At 39.3% G+C, this 21,536-nt stretch overlaps 1 protein-coding gene across 2 annotated transcripts in view; it reads right to left on the minus strand.

The window, feature by feature from the left end:
- Window positions 1-5,961: 5,961 nt before the first annotated feature.
- CNOT4 (CCR4-NOT transcription complex subunit 4) overlaps window positions 5,962-21,536 on the minus strand; it is an 81,379-nt gene continuing 65,804 nt past the window's right edge. For both annotated transcript variants that reach the window (XM_082846402.1, XM_082846401.1), the window contains exons 10-11: window positions 8,022-8,234; window positions 5,962-7,338 (exon numbers count right to left, since the gene is read on the minus strand). In XM_082846402.1, coding sequence (XP_082702528.1) covers window positions 7,037-7,338; window positions 8,022-8,234 — 515 coding nt within the window. In that variant the 3' untranslated portion in view covers window positions 5,962-7,036. The remainder of the gene's footprint in view (window positions 7,339-8,021; window positions 8,235-21,536) is intronic.

Below are 21,536 nucleotides of genomic sequence, written 5' to 3' on the forward strand. Positions count from 1 at the left end.
TTGAATTATTTCCCCTTCTCTTTCCCACCCCCTCTTATCAACCAGTAACATTCACCTGGACTATTTCTCTAGTTTACTAGCTAGACCTTTTATTGCATCATGGGCTTTTTTATGTTTTGATGAAACACACATGCACATACAGTATTTTGCAGAAAATTTCAGGGGGTCATCAACAGTCCCTTTGAGGCCAAACCCCAGGTTCTTGGGGTTTCTCATTAACCTAAAGAACCCCACCTCAGTGTCTCTCCCATCTTCACCATTCCCGCCTAGGGCTGTGTGTTTATAAAGCACAATCCTATCATGTCTCTCTCCTGAAACAGAAACTGTCAGTGGCCCATTTTCAACAAAAGCAGTGCCCAGTACACCCTCAGGCCTTCTCTCTCAAAAGTACCCTGCACAAACCCAGGTTCCTTCCAAACTGAGATGCAACCCCCAAATACGCCCTACGCAAGCTCATCACGAGGGCTTTCTTTGCTCAGGCTGTCCCCTCACCCAAGTCTCAGCTTATCCAAAGCTCTCACTTCTTTGAGCTACTTTGACATTTTGTACTTCAGACATTTACATCCGGTCTTAGTTTTAGAGTTGATTATCCAAACTTTTTCAGAGTAAGAGAGCAGGAATCATCTTATCTTCGTACCTCCTGAAGCACCTGGCGTAATGCCCAGCCCAAAGCAGATGTTTGGAAGAAATGTTAGACTAAATTAAACTCAAATTTCCCTTTCACATCTTAGTCCCACTTGTGTCCGTCATGCTTTTTCCTCTCCTACGTAACTGTCCTTCAAATATTTGAAGACAATTACCTTGTCCCTTGTTCCTTATCTGCACAAAATCCAGAAGATCCTGGCTAACTTGGTGATCTAATTCAATGTCAACAACAGTCAGTATAAGCACAAAATAGTCAAGAAGTCCCTAAGGGTTCTATTTCCCAACTAACCTTCGACTCACACTCTATGCTTTGGGGCAAGCAGTATCTCTTCATACCCTTTCTACTACCACCACTTAGCTAAAAGAAGAGGGAGATAAATCATCTCACCCTCATCTTAGTCATTTCTTGTAAACAAGAGAGGTGGCAAAGCACTTGGAGCTTTGGAACAGAAAGGGAGTAGGACCAAAGTTATGGATAAATGTAACTGAGAATGGTTAACAACTAGCTTTAGCTCTGCTATTAAATCTGTGACCCAGGACAAAACTCAACTTTTGGGGGCCTGTTTACCTACTTTTTGCATATTACGGAGACTGATAAAAGCCGAGGAATTTACACCACTGAAACAACATTAAAAAAAAAATCTTCTGGACGATATGTAATCTTCTGGACCTTAGGCATTTTATCAATTGTATTTCAGTTTTGCAAATACGAAAGCTGAAAACAAAAAAGCCACAGATCATTGTTTCTTTAAATTCTCTTATGAGTTATTTATGAGCCTTAGAGTTTTAAAATCACCCAGCCTACACACAAAAAAGTTCTATTTGGCCTATTAACCTCTATTGGTTTTATACACCTACTTCCATCAACTCTGAAGGGAAGTTGTGGAAGGAAGTGCAAGGATTCCACTTACAAACAGCTGCTTAACACACCCGGTTTCCCTCAGAGATGGATCAAATGCAGAATATATTCTTTAAAATGACCAATTCTTATTAGATGTGCCTTGAACATTTGGGCCAATGTTTATGTTCTTTCCCAAATTATTTGGGTTACCACCAATAGAAACAGTTATCTTACCCTTTAAAGGGATATTTTTCTAATCATGTACTCATTTCTTTAAATCAGTTTGTTCAGAAACAATTTTAGAAATGAATTTTCAAAGGCGGCTCTTCCTGGTAGGAAATTGCCTGCATGTCTAAAGGCTAAGTCTAGACTAAGTTAATAATGCGTTCAGCACAAAGAAGTAAGTACTGATTTTTGTGACGAAATAAGTATTTGGTTTTTTAAAGAATTCATGCTAATGTCCTCGGTCATCTTTCACTTGGATAGAACACTTGAGTGGAAATAGCCACATGTGACAAAGGATATGTCTCACGATTATGTTTAAGGTACATAAGCTGTCAGCTCTTGAAAGTTTACATATCCTAAATATAATAAGGACCTTAAATCAAATGATGTTGGTAAAAACTTGATAGAAAACTCCAATAACAAGTGCAGTGTATATGCCATGTCTTCAAATTTGGGCAAGCGTTGGTGGAGATCACTAACTGCATTCAGCTCTGTATTGGTCATCATAGCATAATCCTGGTGGAAACACACTGTTGACACTTATTACCTGTTCACAAAATACAATTCATATAGAGTTAAGGATAGGCTATTCTTTCCTCCTCCGCAGTTTCTGGAATTGCTCTAACTCAATGTAGCCTAGAAAATGACCCACAGCCATCTGACTTGCAACCTCCCCTAAGACTGCAGTAAAAGTTGCCTTCAACATCTCGACTAAAATTTTAACCATTAATATAATACCCTGTATGATGAGCTTTTGGAAAACAAACTATTGATTGTAAATCAAAAGAGCTTCATCGGAAAGACGATGTTAAAAGGAGAGAAACCACTTCAACAAAACAAACACGTGGGCAGGTGCTATTCAAACCAAGGTCCATAGCAAGAAGCGCCCTCTACTGCCCGACAAACTACGCCTATTAGCTTATAAAACCAGAGCACAAATCTGCACTAAGGCGGTAGCTTAAACCTACACACTTAACTTAAAATTAGAATAAAGAAAAAAGTAGGGAAACCCTGAGAGCAGACGACAGAACAAAATGCGGTGACCGAGAAAGCAGCGGGTTGAGCTTCACTTGGCTGATTGAGAAGCTTCAAGCTAACAGCAGGGAAAGCTGAGATCCAACACAATTCACACCACAGAATCCTCAAGGGCACATAAACTGACAGTGCCAGGTACCCCTAGAACCAAGGATAAACTCTGCAGGGTGGGGCTAAAATAAAGATTACTGAGAAAGCTGTTTTAAGAAGTTACTTCCCTAAATTCATTCCCCAACTCCACACCATAGCGCAACCACACTTCTCCTAAGTGGGCAGATATTTGGAGACAATCTCTGGAGAGAAAAGGACTGAAAACAGGGATGAAGTAAATATATTCATACTGAATACAGAGACCACCGCGACAGCTCCGGCAGTCAGACCCTCACCCTCTAGGCCGGCCAGTATAAGACTCTTCTCTATGGAATCAGACCAGCCCAGGAGAAAAAGCCCAAAGACGTTGACATTAGGGCTTCCCCAACACAGAGCCCATCCAGATCTTCCAACAGTGAAGTTCAAAGTTGGCATGCCTTCATGTTTACAAAACTTCCTATCAGCTTTTTAGTCTTATTCAAGAGAAGGTATCAAGGGCTACCAGGGATCTGAGAAGTCTCTTAATATAGAAGATAGAGATCAAAGCAAAACAAACAGATAAAACCAACTTGAAGAAATAGAAACAATGCAAGGAGAATAAAACTATAAATATAAACAAAGTTGAGATAAAACTTCCTAGAAAGAAGAGCAAAAGACAAAGATGGCAAACTGGATAAAAGAATAGGAGAAAGTCCAGAATAATGGGATTTTTAGAAACGGAAAACAGTGAAAATAATTGCAAGAAATTCACTGGTGAAATAAGTCAAGAAAATTTCCCAGAATTGAAGGACATGAGCCAACAGATTTTAAAAACCTAGTGTGTATCCACTGTGTTCAGCACAATGAATTAAAATAGACCCACACCAAGGAACACAGAAAACAATTTCTACAGGCTTCCAGAGAGGGAGACAATAGGATTACATATAAAGGATCAGAGTGGCTTTGGATTTCTTTTTAACAGCAATACTGGAAGCAAGAAGACAATAGAGTAATGCCTTCAAAATTCTAAAGGAAAAAATATCTACAACTTAGAATTGTCTATCCACCAAACTATCAACTGAAACAGAATATTTTTGTATATGCAAATTACTAAAATATTTGTTTCCCACATGCATTTCTCAAGAAGTTACTGGAAGATGCACTTCAACAAAATTAGAGAAGAAGAAGAAAAAAAAAGACTAAGAAATGGCATATAAAAATACAGGGGAAAGTAGACCCAAGAAAGGAGAGAGGTGAAAGGAAATACTAGGAATGTCAGCTGTGCACCAGATCTGAGTACTGTGAGCCGAGACAGACATTGAGGGTTGTCAGTACCAAGATTCCCACTGCTGTTAATACCAGCAGACTGCCTAAATCAGTTTGGTCCAGGTTCTTTTCTGTACTTATCTGATTTTGACCAAACCTAATGAAATTTCTGTTCTCCCCTCCACGCCCTGGTGAACTGATCAGCTGATGCTTATTTTAAACCACCCCACTCCCATGGGTTGGGCTTTGATCAACTCCAGAGGGCTGAGGGAAGCCACGGAGAGCTTAGACACAGGAAACAGAGCAGACCACTCTGCCAGACACCCAGGATCGGGCTCACAACAGCCCTGTCGGATGCCCTGACTGCACTGGACCCTCTTTTCCAGGATTCATTCATGACCTTGCACACTGTCTTCCCCAGAATTGGCTTTTATAAATTATCAGAGAAACTAAAGCCAAGCTATGACCTAAAGAATCTGTTCAATTTATCTTCCCCTAAAAGCCTTGATCTGATAGTGACAATACTGCCCTTCACTTACACGGCTAAGTTTTGATTTGCTACTTAGCTTTTTAAAACAAAGCAATGCATTATCCAGGGGTACATATGTAAGTGGCAAAACTCTAAAGAAAGATCAGCACAGAAATCAAGATAATGGTGATTTGTGGATGGTAAGGAAAGAAAAGGAAATAAAATTGGAAAGGGACAGATAGGAGGTCTTTCAAGATATTATAGGTTCTATTTTTAACTTGGGTGGTAGGCACACTGATTTTTATTGTTTTATTATTCTGTGAATGATATTTACATATTTTATAAAGTCTTCTGTATGATTCATTAAACATACGCACAATCACAGCACAGCCATGCAAAACAGAATTTCCCTCCCTTCCCATTTTTGTTGATATACCAATGTCAGGAATATCCAAACCGCCCCCTACAATCCCCCAAAGCCTTGATTACAATTCACTACTACCTGATACTGCTTGTGTGTCGGGCCACCACTTTCCAGTACAATGTGAAGATTCAGGTGACTGCAGCAAAGCCTACAGACCAGAGAAAGCCTAGTCTATAGAGACATTTATTTGAGACAATCTGCTTTACATTTTTCAAAAACTATGTTAAAAATTCGTTTTTGGTAGCAAATTGAAGTACAGAGTAAATATAAGAAGGAGAAAATCCATCTGAAAGCACAGAATGTAAAATTTAAAAGATCTCCTTAGTTCATCCTACAAAGATCCCCTTAATGGATGTAACTGGAAATATGCCATCTCCAGCTTTGGACTTCTGAATGTAACCCAAATCATACAGATTCCTAGCAACCTTGTATCCTCTTTTGGTTAGTGGTGTGACCATCTCTCCATCATTAGGTACTCCCAGAATGAATGGTTGGTCACGAAAGATTTCTCTGTGGGCTTCCTCTATCAGTGTTTCCTGATCTCTTTCCCGTCGTGGCGCTCACATGTGCTGCTAATTGTATGGCACCCTGACTGCTGGGGCTGCCAGGTCTCCCCGAGATGACCAACATCTCAGCACAACCCAGCCTATCTGCTCCTTCGTGGCCCATGAGGCTTCTCAGTTGGGAAGCTGAGAAGCTTCTGAGTTGGGAAGCTCTGGTCTGCACAACACAACAGCACAAAGAAGCATCTTCTACTGAAAGCCACCAGAAGAGGAATTCTTGAGGATAAGATGGGCTGACCTTCAAAGATGGCAACGACCGACAGTAAAATGAATTTTTTTCTGATGTCTTCTTCTAACCCATCCTCCCTATTGCTGAAGATGTAAAATCAATGGAAACACCTGACGACTGTCACCACAAAATGTTTCAAATTCACATGCAATAAAATGGAAAAACAAAAACAAGAACAACCCAAGGGTCATCATCAAGTTTTCTGTTTTATTTAAGATTTTAGTTTTAATTCTGAAGAAAGAGGTACATTTCCTTTTTTTAGTTTTAGCATTAGGTTATAACCAGGTTTCTGTTTTCTTTTCTCCTGTCTTTTCAATACTGCACAAATGTCCAGAAACCACAGGGTTAAGTAAAAGCTGCAGGCGAGGTCGTCAGAGATTTGCTCCCGATGGTGATCAGGTGGCCCCAGAGCAGCGCTATCTCAGAGTGCCCTTAGTCAGGTGAATTTAAGGTAAAAAGAAAAAAAGATTCTGACAGAGGAGAAAGATTGAAGAAATCACTTATATTTCAGCACTTATATTATGCATAGGTATTAAATCTGTGAATACTTTTTTTCTTTAAAACATTTGAATTTACTTTAAATCTAAAGCCAAAATTTTTTCTCCTTTAAAAAATCACTTCTCCGCTCCTTAAACTCTTTAGCAATAGGCCAGTTACTACCACAGATCAATTTGTCTCTCCATCAACTTCCTATAAATTCTCTTCCTTAACAACACAATCGAGTCCTCTCCATCAACTTGCCAAAAGAATTAAAAATTAAATTAAAAGCATTTTCCCTGCAATAGTGATAAGTTGAATACAAGATGGATGCCAGGACCACGGCTTTCCCCCATGCATTTAGCCATCTCATTTCAATCAACCTGGTTTTCAAACTTCTGCAGTTGATAATGCATTTACTTCACCTTCCCTATAAATTAATCATCATTTTCTGCTAAGCAGATTATGTCATTATTATGCGCAACAGACAAGCAGTAATTTTCTAAGTATCGAGACTGCCCTTTGATTTCTTTTCTTTCCTCCTTAAAAAGGCATTTTTAGAAAACATTCAACAGTGTCACTCAAATGCTGGATCAACAGAAACTTTTACAATAAAAAAAAAAGATGGTAATGACCCTGCGATCGCATTGCATCTGGGGGTAGGGAGAAACAAAACTGATCAGGAACTGGATTCTTCAGAACATAAGAGATGAGAAGGGAGCTGTGGGTCGGCTGAGAGGGCGAAAACAGGGTGGGACAAATCCTGCATTTTCTAATGAATTCTCCTCTTTCCCTAATGGCGGTCCAGTGTTGAACTCTGTAACAAATCTGTGGGGGTTTTGCTGGGGGGTCTGAAGGCTGTCTGAAAGCCTGGGGGTGGCGAGTGAAAGCTGGAAGGATTTGAAGGAGGAGGGTAGGGATTCCAACTGGCTCTGTGCAAAGGGATCTGTGTGCTGAAGGGGGCACTGTGGTGGGTTTGTGATGGAGCAGCATTGGGGCCGTCCATCTCTGTGAGGGCCTGAAGGGATTTTAGCCAGTGTGGAGGATTGTCATCTTGAAGAGAGTCTAAACTGTTTCCTGAAGATGCTGGAATACCTAAGGAGAGAAAATAAAACAAGAAGGAAAATGGTGAGTTTGTGCAGAAAGCATAAGAATTTCATCAAACAAAAAATTTTAAGGCGCTTAGTTTCTCCAAAAAGAAACAAAGAATTACAATTTTAAACTCCTTCCAAATAATACCTTCTCAATCTTACGTTCCTTTTATTCCCCACCCACAATGACCACGATTTATTGTCACACAAACCCATGCCTCCTCTTCAACTATACAGACATCATCCCCCAGTGTCACAGAGGCAGAGTTGCCAAAATGAGTCCCCAGGATTGCATGATGTTATTTCCCAATTGTGCTTCTCCTTCTCTAATAGGGATACATGAACAAGATAGCCTTATAATAGAGAGCTTTATTTTTTAAAGTGGAGTATGTTCCTTTGAGAGGATAAGTCAGATCCTTTTGTACTTTGAGACCTACAAAATACACACATTCTGTCAGATGTTAGCACCTACTTACACCAAAAGAAGCAACCTAGGTACCAAATGCCTTGTTACACAACTAGGCCAACAGAGTTAACTGAGGCTACGTGACCCCGGAGAACGAAACAAGCTACCACACACTTGTGGCTTTGGGAAGATTACGTTGAAGAGACCTCTTGTTTTTAGTTAATCTGTGCTAAAAACCAAACTGATGGCAGTCAGTGGAGCTGAAGGAGTGAGAAAGTTACCTGTGATGATGGCTGGGTCTGTCCAGCTGCCAGGGCTGTCCCAACTCGGGCTGTCGGTGGTGGCAGTGTTGGACGTTGGTGCACTGTGGCTGGCGTTGGAGGGGGAAGAAGAATTGGGCAGTCCACCAAAGTTGATGTTAATGTTGGGTAGAAGTGCCCTTAGCCCGTCCTGCCATTCCTTCATATTTAAACTCTCTACAGAACTGCTGTTGTCTGGGAGATTTACCAACAAAAAAATGAAAGATAAAAAAAAAAATAAAAAGCTGACGTTAGAAACATATGTTGTTCTTTAGTGGTTAAGCGGGAGAAGAATTATTCTTTCTTTATTGAGCATTTAAAATGGGTTTTCCTAGCAAGATAAACTTGGTTAGGATTTTGCTCATGAGCTCAGAGCCCCTGAAATAAGTGAGGAAAAAATTGCTCAAGGATCAGGAGAGGGATCCTTGTCCTTCTTACAGACTCTTTACCATTTTCACTTGTAAGTCAATAATCCAGTTTAAAGACTCAATGCTCCAGAGCACAATTTAGTTCCAGCTACATTATAAAGTTTCAGTTAGTGGGGCATTTAGCCAGCTGAGCCGATTTACGCTATAAAAAAAAGCAAGGCTGTAAAGTTCAATATAGGAGTGTATTCTGAGCCCATTAAATGAAAGAAAAGTCATTTTATGAAGAATAAACATAAGACAATAGAAAAAGAAAAATAATTAAGTTCTTCCTGATTATAAAACTGATCATGTATTTCAGAGGAGAAAGGCAGTAATGAATAGGCTTTTGAATTTGAAAAGAGTATTTTTGCATTAGTCACAAAGGCCAAGGAGACAAGGGCGAAGCTACCTTTTAGATGGAATCATTTCCAGCAGTCTGCCCACTCTGTTCTTACAGTTCTACCCATCATTTAAAACACAAGTCCTGGAGTACTACAGTTAGTTCTCTGGTTCTATTTACAAATAGCATCAAATATGATAAAATACTATCAAGATAAAAAGGCTTTCATAAATTGTGACTAAACTCACTTGATCTACTGCCATCCAGAAGCCACATGGTATATAACTAATTGGCTGGGGGGAGGGGAGGGGAAGCGTAAAGTGTCACTACTACTTAGAATAACTGCTTTATTGAAAATAGGATGGTAGGTCAAACTACCAACTGTGGTTTTTGAGAAGAGCATAGAAAATTATTCCTGGTTCTACAGAATTGATGAGCAATCACCACTGATGATGATGATGACGACGATGACGACGATATTCGATCAGGTACAGTCTATGCTATTTGGTGAATTCAGAGTTTTCTTTTTATCATGTTTCCTTTGCACCAATCACTAACCTATGCCAAATTATAACATTTCAGCAAGTGAAGCTTTTGACCCTATTGATGTTATTTATAAAAAGACAAAAAACTACAACCAAACGCAACAAAAGTCATCTCTGAATTTACTTAGATGAAGAAAAGACAATCTACACTACAGACTAGTCAATAGAAAGGAAAATAAATTCTTCAAACCGAATTCCAATGCACAATCAGTGTAATTTCCTGAAGCTTACCCTTCTATTTGCATCCTATCTGACATTTGCATTGCGTTGTACAATTCACAAAGCACTCTTATAGTCCATTATTATTTCATTTGATCCTCATGTTGTGAGGTAGGCAGAGCAGGGGGAATAGTGTGCATTTAACAGATAAAGAAATAGACTCTAGAATAATCTGCACATGTCACATGACTTGTACCATCAAGACCTGAAACCCAGACCCTGAGTTGTTTTTTTTTTAGTAACACCGAGCTCTCACTCTTATATAGACTATTTACTTTATATTTGTATAGACAATTAACTGGCTTTTTAATAGGTTAAATGTTTAAGGCAAATCCCAGGGGCTTGTGAGACTCATGATGAAAAGGAAGCAAAAAAGAAACACGGAAACATTATAGTATGTCCATCAGCCCTGACTAGTAGGAGAAATACTTCGCTAAAGGAACAAACTGGAATTTGCAGCCAGGGGAGAAAAATTCTAATCAACAACACAATCATCAATTCCCCCCACCCCCTAGTCCACTCCAGCTGCATGAGGCATTAACAAGATGACACTAATAAAGTCCTAGAATACCCCCAATTACAGGAAGGTTCGGTGGCTACATTCTAACCTTTAAAGTAGTCACACTGTCAGACTGAATAACTTAACTTGTTTTCAATTAACCAAAAACTGAACTCTAAACAAGGAAAACTTCACAGGAGGGAAATAAAATCTCCCTGATATAAAAAGGTGACGTACAACTACATGGGAAAATTTTAAGGAAGATTAATGCTCTTGAACTTTAGGTAGCCAAAGTCAATAAGAAGCCTATGCAGATGATTTGAGGTTCCCTCTTTCACTGCACAGGGAAAAAGAAACAAACCCATAACTTAGTAAAACCCATTTTCTCCTTACTTTTGCTTTACAGTTAGTGAGAACTGGAACCAAGGAACTTTGCATTAACAGAATAACATTTGCATTTATATAAAGTTTATCTGAAAATCAGTATTACAATAAAATCCACAGACATTTGTTCACAGGCAGGGGATATATGGGAACTCTCTGTACTCTCCACTCAATCTTGCTGTGAACTTCACACTGCTCTAAAAAAATAACATCTATTTAAAAAACAGATATTTGTTTCTCCGGTTTTAGGCTAATGAAATCAAGCAAGAGTATGTTAGCCAAAGACATTCACAGACGGCACATGATATAGAAACAGTGAGAAACTTAGATCCTCCCAGGTGAGGAGGATATAATCCTCCTTATAATCATAGTTATGATTATAAGATACCTTGGGGAATAAATTAGCGAGTTTATAATTCTCACAATCTTGCCAAAAACAAAGTCATGTGCCTAGACATCTTGGGAGCCTGATAGCATGGAGGATTGGTTTATAGTGGAGTTGTGAGTGTCCCTAGGAACTGGACTGACGCATTAGCTCTGGGAATGGGACCACTATTCTAAGTCGTTTACAAGAAGAAAAGAAGTTTTCTTCACTGTTTTCTCTACTACTGCTATGCCAAGTGTTGGCACAAGGAAGGGGCAAGAAAAAGGAAATCAGATAAATTCAAACCCCGTGAAAATTTCAACAGCCACACTTGAAATCACCTCCTCTACCTCCCTGCCCACCCGCCCACCCCACCTCTGACCCAAATTTGTTTTGGCTGAGAGGGCTTCTGGTAATTCCATTCCTTGCGATACATACGGCAGGGTTGATTAACCTCAGCACTACTGACATTTTGGACTACGTAATTCACTCCTCGTCGTGAGGGGGCTGTCCTGTGCACGGTAGGATGTTTAGCAGCACCGCTGGATGCTAGCAGTGTGCGCACAACTACCCCCCACCCCCAATTCTGACAATGAAAAATGTCTCGACATTGCCAAATGGCTATTGGGGGGGCAGGCGCAAAATCATCCCTGGCTGATAACCACTGACACAAAGGAAGCTGATTCCTTTGTTTCTAGGACTCTAAATAATTCCACTCGAATACACATTTCCTTTTAAATAGTACCAGGACAGGACACCTGGATGCAACCTGATGCAACTTCATTTCCCTTTATTTATATACGACTTCACACTGGCATACGATTCACTATGTACAAGTCCGTAGGTCTAATGGAGAAAACACTGGGCTGAAAATTGCAGATGGGCTGTATAAGGCAACCGTAATTAATATAACCTGGAGCATGTAAGTAAGTCTCTTAGTATGCTTCATAAGTAAGAATAACATCTGCTTTCTTCTCTCGTAAGGATAAAATAAGAGAAGGGAAAGCAATCTGAAGACCATTTATTACTTGATAGGTGCCTAACAACAATTTTTTTCTAATACTCAATACTGAATAGATAGTAGTTTCCAAAAAGCCAAGCTAAGAAGATTTCTCACTTGCCAGGAACTGGCTCTGGGCACAACAGTCTCCTCCTAGCAATGGAGGGATAATACCCTATATTCTCACAGAGGTACTGTGTAGTCAAGCTAACTAACAAGCCTTCTCACCACCAACACAGTACAAAGACAAAGAAGACACAGAAAGCCCTTTAAACTTTCCATAAGCAAACTACAATGAAAATCAAGTCACTGAACATACTTTATACTAAATGATACTAATTTTATTTTTAAAGTATTTAATTAGTAGTAGTGTAATACATTAGGGAAGCATTGTATATTTTTAAAGGATTGCTAATATGTTTAAATGTTTTATGATGTTAAAAAATTAATTTTAATTTATAATTTCCAAATATGTACAAAACCACTGTTTTCGGTTCTAAATAATTTGAGGGCAGGAGAGCGGGTGAAGTTGTTTGTAGTAGTTTTATTTTTCAGAGTAGAACTCAAAGACAGAATTTAAAGTACTTTCAAGATGCCATATACCACACTCTCATATTTCATTGTGTAAGAAGTACCAGTATACTTCAGTTTACCTAGCACAGAACACATTTTATTAAAGAAGAAATTATGGTTAAAATTCTGCCAGTTTGCTGGTAGCCTAACACCCAGTCCGTAACAAGCCAATCATCGCTCACTAAGCAGCTGACAAGTCTAGATTTTAGCAACAGTGGCAACAACAAAAACTGTATGTGTTAAAGCTGCCAAGATAAAAGTCAAAGCAACTATTTACTGAATGCCTACAGTGTCTAAGGAGGGCAAAGCCCTTAAGCCATGACTCCTGTTTTCAAGGAGCTTAAAGTCTAGATGGTGAGACAATGCAAATATGGGAAAAACTCAATAACCACAACCTGAAAAACCAACAGAAGAAATGTCATGGGGTTGTACATGATTAATAAAGGCTATAAAAGTTTAGTAAAAAGAGAGGCTAGTTAGGCACACGTGTGGAAATGTGCTGGTGGGTGAACAGGAGTTGCAGTCTTTCATTCATGGAGTTAAGTTCATGGAGTTAAAATTCGTAGATGCCCTGAGCCTGAAAACCCCAAGACAGGTTAAAACTATCTTTGGTATTTTTACATAACACTAAACTAGTCTAACTACTTACTAGGAAATACACATACACATTTTATAAGCAATGATTATATTACAAAATAAAATGAAGCTGTGTCTGACATCAGGCCTTTCACAGAAAATCATAAAGCAGGAAAAGACGAATGGCTTAGGCAAGAGCACACATTACAGCGGCCAAGTGGATTTCCTCAGATTAACTGCAATATATTGTTATAAAATGTAAAACTTTGCTACCGAGAACAAGGCTGTGGAAAATCTGCTCCTTGTGATAAATTGTCACTGGTGACAAGCCAATGAGTTTTTCTGGCTTGCATAGAGTCGTCACCTAAAAGAACAATTTTCAAATTGGTTTCACGGACTGCAAAACCACCTCAGGAGCCACTGGGGAGGAAGGGGACAGGGTAGTAGGACAACACATCCCTCCCACCTCCTGATTTCATCTATTTCCATTTTAGGGTAGCAATAAGATTCCATTTGAAAAACAAGATCTGCTAAGAGGGAAGACAGAAGATCTATGTATAATGACAACATGGTGAAATAAAGCACACTTAAGGGGAACCCTAAAACAAAAGGCTATTCCAAGTTTTTGTTTCCTCTAATACAGTTTACACCACCAGGTCAGGATTCTGTCTCCTCTTGGAATTTTGCCTCTACCTTTTTGGTACCCCCTCCACATGGTCTTTTTATTATAAACACATAGGCCTTATTAATTAAACTAGCTAGATGTAACTACAGTCACAAATCCACCAATTTGTCCACTTTCATGTTTGGGCAGGGATAACTGGCTCACATATTCGGCCCTGATCCTTAGGCTACTCCATTCCCGACTGCAGTCCCTAGGACCAGAGATCTCTTATTTCAAGTTATTATATATTTCTGGTAGCAGTCTCCGCCAACTGGGAAGTAGTCACTGAGCGTTCCAGTCACAAAATATTCTTGAAAGAGTTTCTTCTGTTCATCCGTTTTTAATCCTTATCTCATAGCTACTTCCCAAAGCCTCAGTCTTCAATCTGATCTTTTTTTCTCACAAGATTTATCTTCCTTTTCTTCACCGCTGTCCTTTACAGTTCGAAGCCAGAGGCTACTTCCAATAGGTAGGTTACTTAGCGAAACAAATCTTTCTTGGTACAAGGGGTCCATCAGAAATCTAGTTCCCATTATGATTAGTTCTTACCAGTTAGACTCTCAAATATTCATGCATTTTTAGAAGGACATACAGTACAGCCTGTCTCAGCCACTCTACCCCTCACTACACTCCCCACTCTGCCCCCAGCCCTGTTAGATACTAATTCCTGTGAGTTTGGGGACAGAGTCCATCTCCACCAGTATATGATTTCAAGAAAGCCTAAACTTTCTCAAACTTCAACATATCTCTAAGCAACTCAAATATAAATGAATTATGCTTGTCCTATATGCAAAACCAAACTTTAAAGAACACACAAAATTTCTCCTATCAGAACTTAAAGCCTTCATGACATAGGCATGTTGTTCTTTAGGACAGTCACAAAAATCATTTCAACTTATTAACTAAAATATGAATGAATTCTTTCAAACAGATTTATAAAATCAGTTTGTTTGTGAAAAAATGTTACTCTACTTAAAAAGAACTGACCCTCAAATTTCTAAGATTATGCTTTATTATAAAAAGCAAGATAGACCACTACTGCAGAGCAGATTTGCTGGGGCACAAAATCTTAAGGATTTAATAGACCTGAAAGTAGAGATTAAACTATGTGAAAAATTCTAAGAACTCAATGAAAAAGAGTTCTGAGAACAGAAGAACTTGAACAATGTATTAACAAAAAACAGTCAAATTTTATTCCCACTAGCAGAAGGAAGTAGAAATGACATAAACAGGAAAAGAGAGGCCTTGAGGATTAGCTAAATATGATTTAGGCTTTCTGGACTCTGTCTTTACTTCCTGCCTTTCTCTTTGTCTAGAATGCTTTCCCAATCTCTTTGACTAATTTTTACTCAATCTTCCAAAAGTCCAAGTCTTCCACTCAGATCATTCTGGATGACAGCACTGTGGTCTGAACCACACTCATGTGGCAGCACACTGTGCTGTGACATCCAGTATGTACACCCTTATGTGTACTCACATCTTCTCTCACAACTCTAATGAAAGGCCTGCAATAGGCTATTTTATAGATACTTGAGCATGCAGCTCAGTGTCTTAGAAACTTGATGTGTTTCAAGATATCTGCTGAGTCAAAGATCCAACTTGAGAGGAGCTGAAAAACCACCTTCCCCCAAAAAGCCTATTTATTTCACATCTGTATAATGCTACGAATCAAGCTGTTCTCTCAAAAAAGATGCAAATCCTTCTGACGGCAGGAATGAGCTAAATTTGGGGGCCCAAAAGGCCTCTCTGAAAAAAGAGGCCACTAAAATGCTGTTTTCAATACTGCTTGAGATGCCAAAACACAAGCAAAAATAATTTTTAAAATCCAATGCACCAAAATAAATAAGGAATGCTTTTTAAAAAAGATATTCTAATATTATGTGTACAGGATAGTAAACAGGCCTATTAGCTATATTCTATCCACTTTTCTACTCTAGACACTATTCATTCACTCACTATGCACTTGATGTACTTGATTACCTTAGTACCAACTATCCAATGAACTAAGTAAGTAGTAGTTTCATTTTACAAATGAGGAGACTAAGTAGACTCTGGTATTTTAAGGAGTTTGCCAAAGGTTATATAGTTCAAAAGTGCTGAAGTCAGTAATCATATCCATTCTGACTCCAAAGTGTTTGTTCTCACCACTGAGCACACTACCAACTAGTCCGTGTCCTGGCAGGACTCATGGGCCAAGAGAAGGGGAGGTCAGACACATTTAAACAACTACACCATGTGATAGTGAGTGTTGTTCTGGTATGAACAAAGTCCTGTGGGGCACAAAGAAGAAAATGAACAATTCTGCCATTCTGCATGCAGGATAAATGATGACTGGAGAAGCTCAAGGGAAGAGAAGCTGATATGGAAAAGGGAAACAGCATTCCGTACAGAGAGAGCAGGAGAAGCAGCTAATCACAAAATACAGTAGGAACACTGCACAATATACGTAGATGTGTTTTACACAATGTGTACTTTTCTCTTCTAGAATGTTCCTACGAGGATCTATGTTTGTTTTGGGGGAAGAATCAGACCATCTAATGAGAACCAGGAAAACATCTAGATGTTTGCTTTATGAAGGATCTAAGGAAGTAAAATCTATTAAAAAAAAAACAGGAAAAAATACCTATGGAAAAAAGTCTATACATAAAGCTGTACATCGAATGAAGAAAAAGTAAACTTAAAAGTTAATGCAGAAGATAAATACATTCTTAGAAGCATTATAAACTGGATTAGATGGAACCAAGAAACAGAACTAAATGATGGGGAGGGACAAAAATCCATTATAAGAAATCTATAAAATCTGAAATTGGAAGCTTGGAGGAAAGCATTTAGGTGAGCACAAAACTGAGAACTATGAACAAAAGCCCCGTGAGGACACCCAAGGACGACTGAAGGAACTTATCATCCAGGAGAAGATATACAGATCCACCAGAATATGATTTCACTGAATTATAAAACTGCAGAGACACGGAGGATGTCAACCACCCTGACATCTCTGAGATCTAAATCTACCAGAAGAAAATAAACCTGAGAAAATTCACCTCCTGACCACCCCTCTTTCCCAAGTTGGAAACAAGGAGGGAAAATTTTATTCTGGACTTCTGACCAACAAAGAACAGGCTGGCTATTGTGAATATAATAGAAGCCCTAAGGACTTCCCTGGTGGCACAGTGGTTGGGAATCTGCCTGCCAATGCAGGGGACACAGGTTTGAGCCATGGTCCGGGAAGATCCCACATGCTGCAGAGCAACTAAGCCCATGTGCCACAACTGTTGAGCCTGCACTCTGGAGCCCGCAAGTCACAGCTGCTGAGTCCGCATGCCACAACTACTGAAGCCCACGTGCCTAGAGCCCATGCTCCCCAATGAGCTCACGTGCCACAACGAAGAGTAGACCCCGCTCACCGCAACTAGAGAAAGCCCGCGCATAGCAGTGAAGACCCAATGCAGCCAAATAAATAAATAAATTTATTTTTTTAAAAATAGAAGCCCTAAGAGTATGTGACATAATTTTAGGACTTTAAGAAGCAAGGAATGAGACTAACTAGATTGAGTTCTTGGATGGCTGGCATCCTGGCTACTTCTGCAATCACCACAGTGTATTGCATTCACCGGTTTATATATTAGTTCTTTTGCCTGGACTGTGAGCTCCTCCAGGAAAGGGCCTTGATTTAATCCTCTATGTATATAGTGAATAGTTACTGAACCTGAACCTCAAGAGGTATTTAATGTTTCCTAAATGAACAGCCCTGAACATTTGCTTCCAGGTTTTTTTGAGAAAACATCTTTCCAAAGAAGGTTTAAAAAAAAAAAAAAAGGAAGGGTAGGTCAGGATGGTCCCCTGGTTACAGGAGACAGTGATTCATAGGCCACAGAAGATGCTAAAATATGAACATTCTGACTATGCAATAAATAATTCTAATAAGGAAAAGAAATTGGGGCGAAATCTAAAGAAACCAGTTCTTGTGCAGGGAGAATCTCATGGGATAAGATGTGAAAAGAAAGCTTAGAAAAGCTGGATAGAGTTATGTAACCTACCTGTAGATAAGAGTATCATAATCCTTGAGGATTAAAATCAGAATCCATAATGATCTGAAGCTTGTGAAAAATGCTGAAGGCAAAAAAAAGCTAAGTTTGGAAAAGGAGAAAATTAGGAAAAGCCACTGCTCAGCCTGTCATAATGCTAAGTCCTGAGAAAAGCCAGAACTATGTAGTTCCATCTTCATTTTGCTTCCTTCCATCTTCTTTATAAAACAGCATGATCCTCAAACCGGAAAGGACAGATTAAGCAATGTGGAGAGAGAACTGTAAGTCAGAGAGATGCAAAGACAGTAAAAGAACATCTATTCAATTTAAATAAGTTTAAAATTTCCAGGTGCAAAATGGATTCTATTCCAGGGTGTTAATCCTCACAGATGTCATCACAAAACCACTGTTAAGAGAAGTTCCGGGACTTTCCTGGTGGTGCAGTGGTTAAGAATCCACTTGCCATTGCAGGGGACACGGGTACGATCCCTGGTCCTGGAAGATCCCACATGCCACAGAGCACCTAAGCGCCTGTGTCACAACTACTGAAGCCTGAGCGCTCTAGGGCCCACATGCCACAACTACTGAGCCTGCGTGCCTAGATCCTGTGCTGTGCAACAAGAGAAGCCACCACAATGAGAAGCCTGCTCACCGCAACTAGAAAAAGCCTATGCACAGCAATGAAGACCCGACGCAGCCAAGAAAAAAAGAAAGAGAAGTGCCGGGAAAGGAAGAAAAGGCAGACTCTAGAAGCTACATAATTAATATAAAATGAGTTCTTGGGAAAATTCGGAAACAGATTAGAAGCTGGATTTCTTTAGACATGAATATGATAGGTTTAGTAAGCACTGCTCTACTGCTTACGTTTGCAGGCATTTTTTGTGAGAAATAATATGTAGCATTTTGGCTAAAACCTCAGCTCCTTTCCAAATGAAATACACAGGAAGTTCAACTTTGAGGTGGAACAGCAGTCATGGAGGCAGCTTCTACTGACAATTGTTTTCTACTGGAAATGTCCTCCTTCTAAATGCTATGGTCCATTTCCTTTCTTCTTCTATTGCCTGCCCAAACTCAAAAACTTTGCAGCTAAACTCCACTTCCAACCCACTGACACGTCAATCCCATAAAACAAATGGAATAGAGTGATCAATGAAAGCCAAAATGCATTTCCATAAAGAATCAACCATATCAAAGTAATTTATCCTTTGGACAGGCTTTCTAGGATTGTCATAACTACAACAGATGTTGAATTCAGCAGTTTTTGGAAAGTTTTCTAGTGGTAACATTTTGGTATATGATAGTAAAGTACAGCATGGATGACAGCAGCGTTTAGATGAACTGTCACAGAATTTAAGATACTGTGTGTTAGCCTGAAAGTTCCTGAGATAGTGCTTGGCTTATCTTTGACTCCATGCTTTTTATTATATTTAACAAAACCTACAAAGTTTATTTAAATATGCAAACAGAAAACTAATTCTAGAGAGGACAGAATCAATAATTAAAATTATACCTATTCTTAAATTAAAATTCTTAAAATCTTCACACAAATGTTATTACTGTTACTAATAACATTTATCTATCACTTTATAATCATGTAGTTTTTCATGAGATAAACTTGTAAGATGGTGATATACAACAGGATACACTCTAACTACACCAAATCCAAACACATAAAAGTTAACATGTATACATTCAGATTTTTAAAAATTCATTAGCAAAGTGTAGGATGGAAGAGATCTAACCAGTCATGTGTATGAAAAAAGGTTTAGTGGTTTCACTTATATCATTTGATATAACAATTGGGTAATGGATCTTCTAAATAGGTAACATTAAAGCATCTAAATTAGCAATGGTATGGCATTGAGCAAATCACAAATGATAACCACTCTGAGCCTCCGTTTTCTCATTTACAAAATAGGGATAATAACCCCACAGGATTTTTTTTTTTTTTTTTGCGGTACGCGGGCCTCTCACTGTTGTGGCCTCTCCCATTGCGGCAGAGCACAGGCTCCGGACGCGCAGGCTCAGCGGCCATGGCTCACGGGCCCAGCCGCTCCGCGGCACGTGGGATCTTCCCAGACCGGGGCACGAACCCGTGTCCCCTGCGTCGGCAGGCGGACTCTCACCACTGCGCCAGCAGGGAAGCCCCCCACAGGGTATTTTTATAAAAAGACTCTGTAACCTCTAAAGGAATATACGAACTTTAGTAATAAGAACAGTGTTAATGAAAAAGGAGATTATCTAATCACGTCTGGATTATTAAAGTGTGAGCTTCCTATTTTAAGAAAGGCATTCAGGGACTTCCCTGGTTGTGCAGTGGTTAAGAATCTGCCTGCCATTGCAGGGGACACGGGTTTGAGCCCTGGTCCGGGGAGATCCCACATGCCGTGGAGCAACTAAGCCTGTGTGCCACAACTACTGAGCCCGTGCACCACAACTACTGAAGCCCGCACACCTAGAGCCTGTGCTCCGCAACGAGAAGCCACCGCAATGAGAAGCATGCGCATCTAAACGAAGAGTAGCCCCTGGTCACAACTAGAAGAAGCCCGCGTGCAGCCATGAAGACCCAACGCAGCCAAAAATAAACATATAAAATAAATAAAATTTAAAAAAAAAGGCATTCATTGTCATGCCAAAATATGTGTAGAGGAGAAGTGGGCTACAGAGAGAACTAGAAACCATGTTAGGTGTGAAAAGGTTAAAAGGACTAAGTTTGTTTCATTGAGGTCTAGTAGTTACTAGACAAGCGGAAACTGCCTTCACATATTTGACAAGAAGTATAAATGGGAAAAAGACTTTGGTTTAGCCAAGAGAAAAAATTCTTTAACAATTATAAGTTACCTAAAGAGAGCTCCCTACTTAGGAAAGTATTAAGTTCCCCAAACAGCTCTTCATTACCCACACAGAGAGTTCTGGAAAATAAGGTATTTATTTAGAAAGACTTTCTGAATTGTGTGTATACATATGTATGTATATGTATGTGTATATATGTGTGTGTATATATATATATTTGTGAGTATCACAAATGAGAAATTGGAGGTAAGAAAAGTATTGGTTAGGTAAAATTTTTTAAAGTTTGTGTGTGTGAAGGGAGGGAGCAGTGTGTGATCCTTGGGAAAATAAGGATCAGTCAAGAGCTGAATTTCCAGAGTTCAGAGGTAAAGAAGACAGAAGAGAAGGACTGATCATAGAGTGGTGAGGGGAATCTTAACACTGAACTGAAGGCCACAGTTCAACCAAGAGGTGAGATAATTCATGTGGAAAAGAATCTAATTAAGGTCTCCAGAAGTCCCGATTTAACACAAAGCAGATCTAGATCCAGGCTTTGCAGACCTCCAGAAATAATAATCATACATTACTCTCTCAACCGTGAGTTTTCATTCAACAAACATTTATCGAATATCTACTCTATTATTTTCTCTGGGGCTTGATGCTATAACGTTTTACAGCAGCTTCCTAAAAGTCTTGCTGCTCTGCTTGTTTTGTATTTCTTCAACGGATCCCTGGAGTTTGGCTATTCGGAACAAAGCAGTGATAGCTTTTGATCGTTTAGTGCCAATAAAATATTTTTATGCGAGCATAAGTTCCTCTCCAGGCCTCAAGAGGAACTTGCACTAAGACCAAAGTATTTTGCTGCCTATGCAGCAAATCCCCATATGGTTATATGTCTACTGAAAGTCCTAAGGTTTCTGATGTTCATAATTTTCCAAACTAAAAGATTTCTAAATTTTCTAAAAGTTATTTAAAAACATACAGCCAGTTTTTACTCCATTTGATTACACAGCTCACTTTTGACAGTGAAGATCAGTCTCATCTTTTTCTGAAAGATGGCTCCTATCTTAAGGGTGTATATCAAAGACATAAAAATCCCCCCAAAAGAAGACTAAAATTATCCATGCTC

This window comes from Leucopleurus acutus, assembly GCF_964270905.1.
Source record: "Leucopleurus acutus genome assembly, chromosome: 9".
In the NCBI taxonomy this organism is placed as follows: domain Eukaryota; kingdom Metazoa; phylum Chordata; class Mammalia; order Artiodactyla; family Delphinidae; genus Leucopleurus; species Leucopleurus acutus.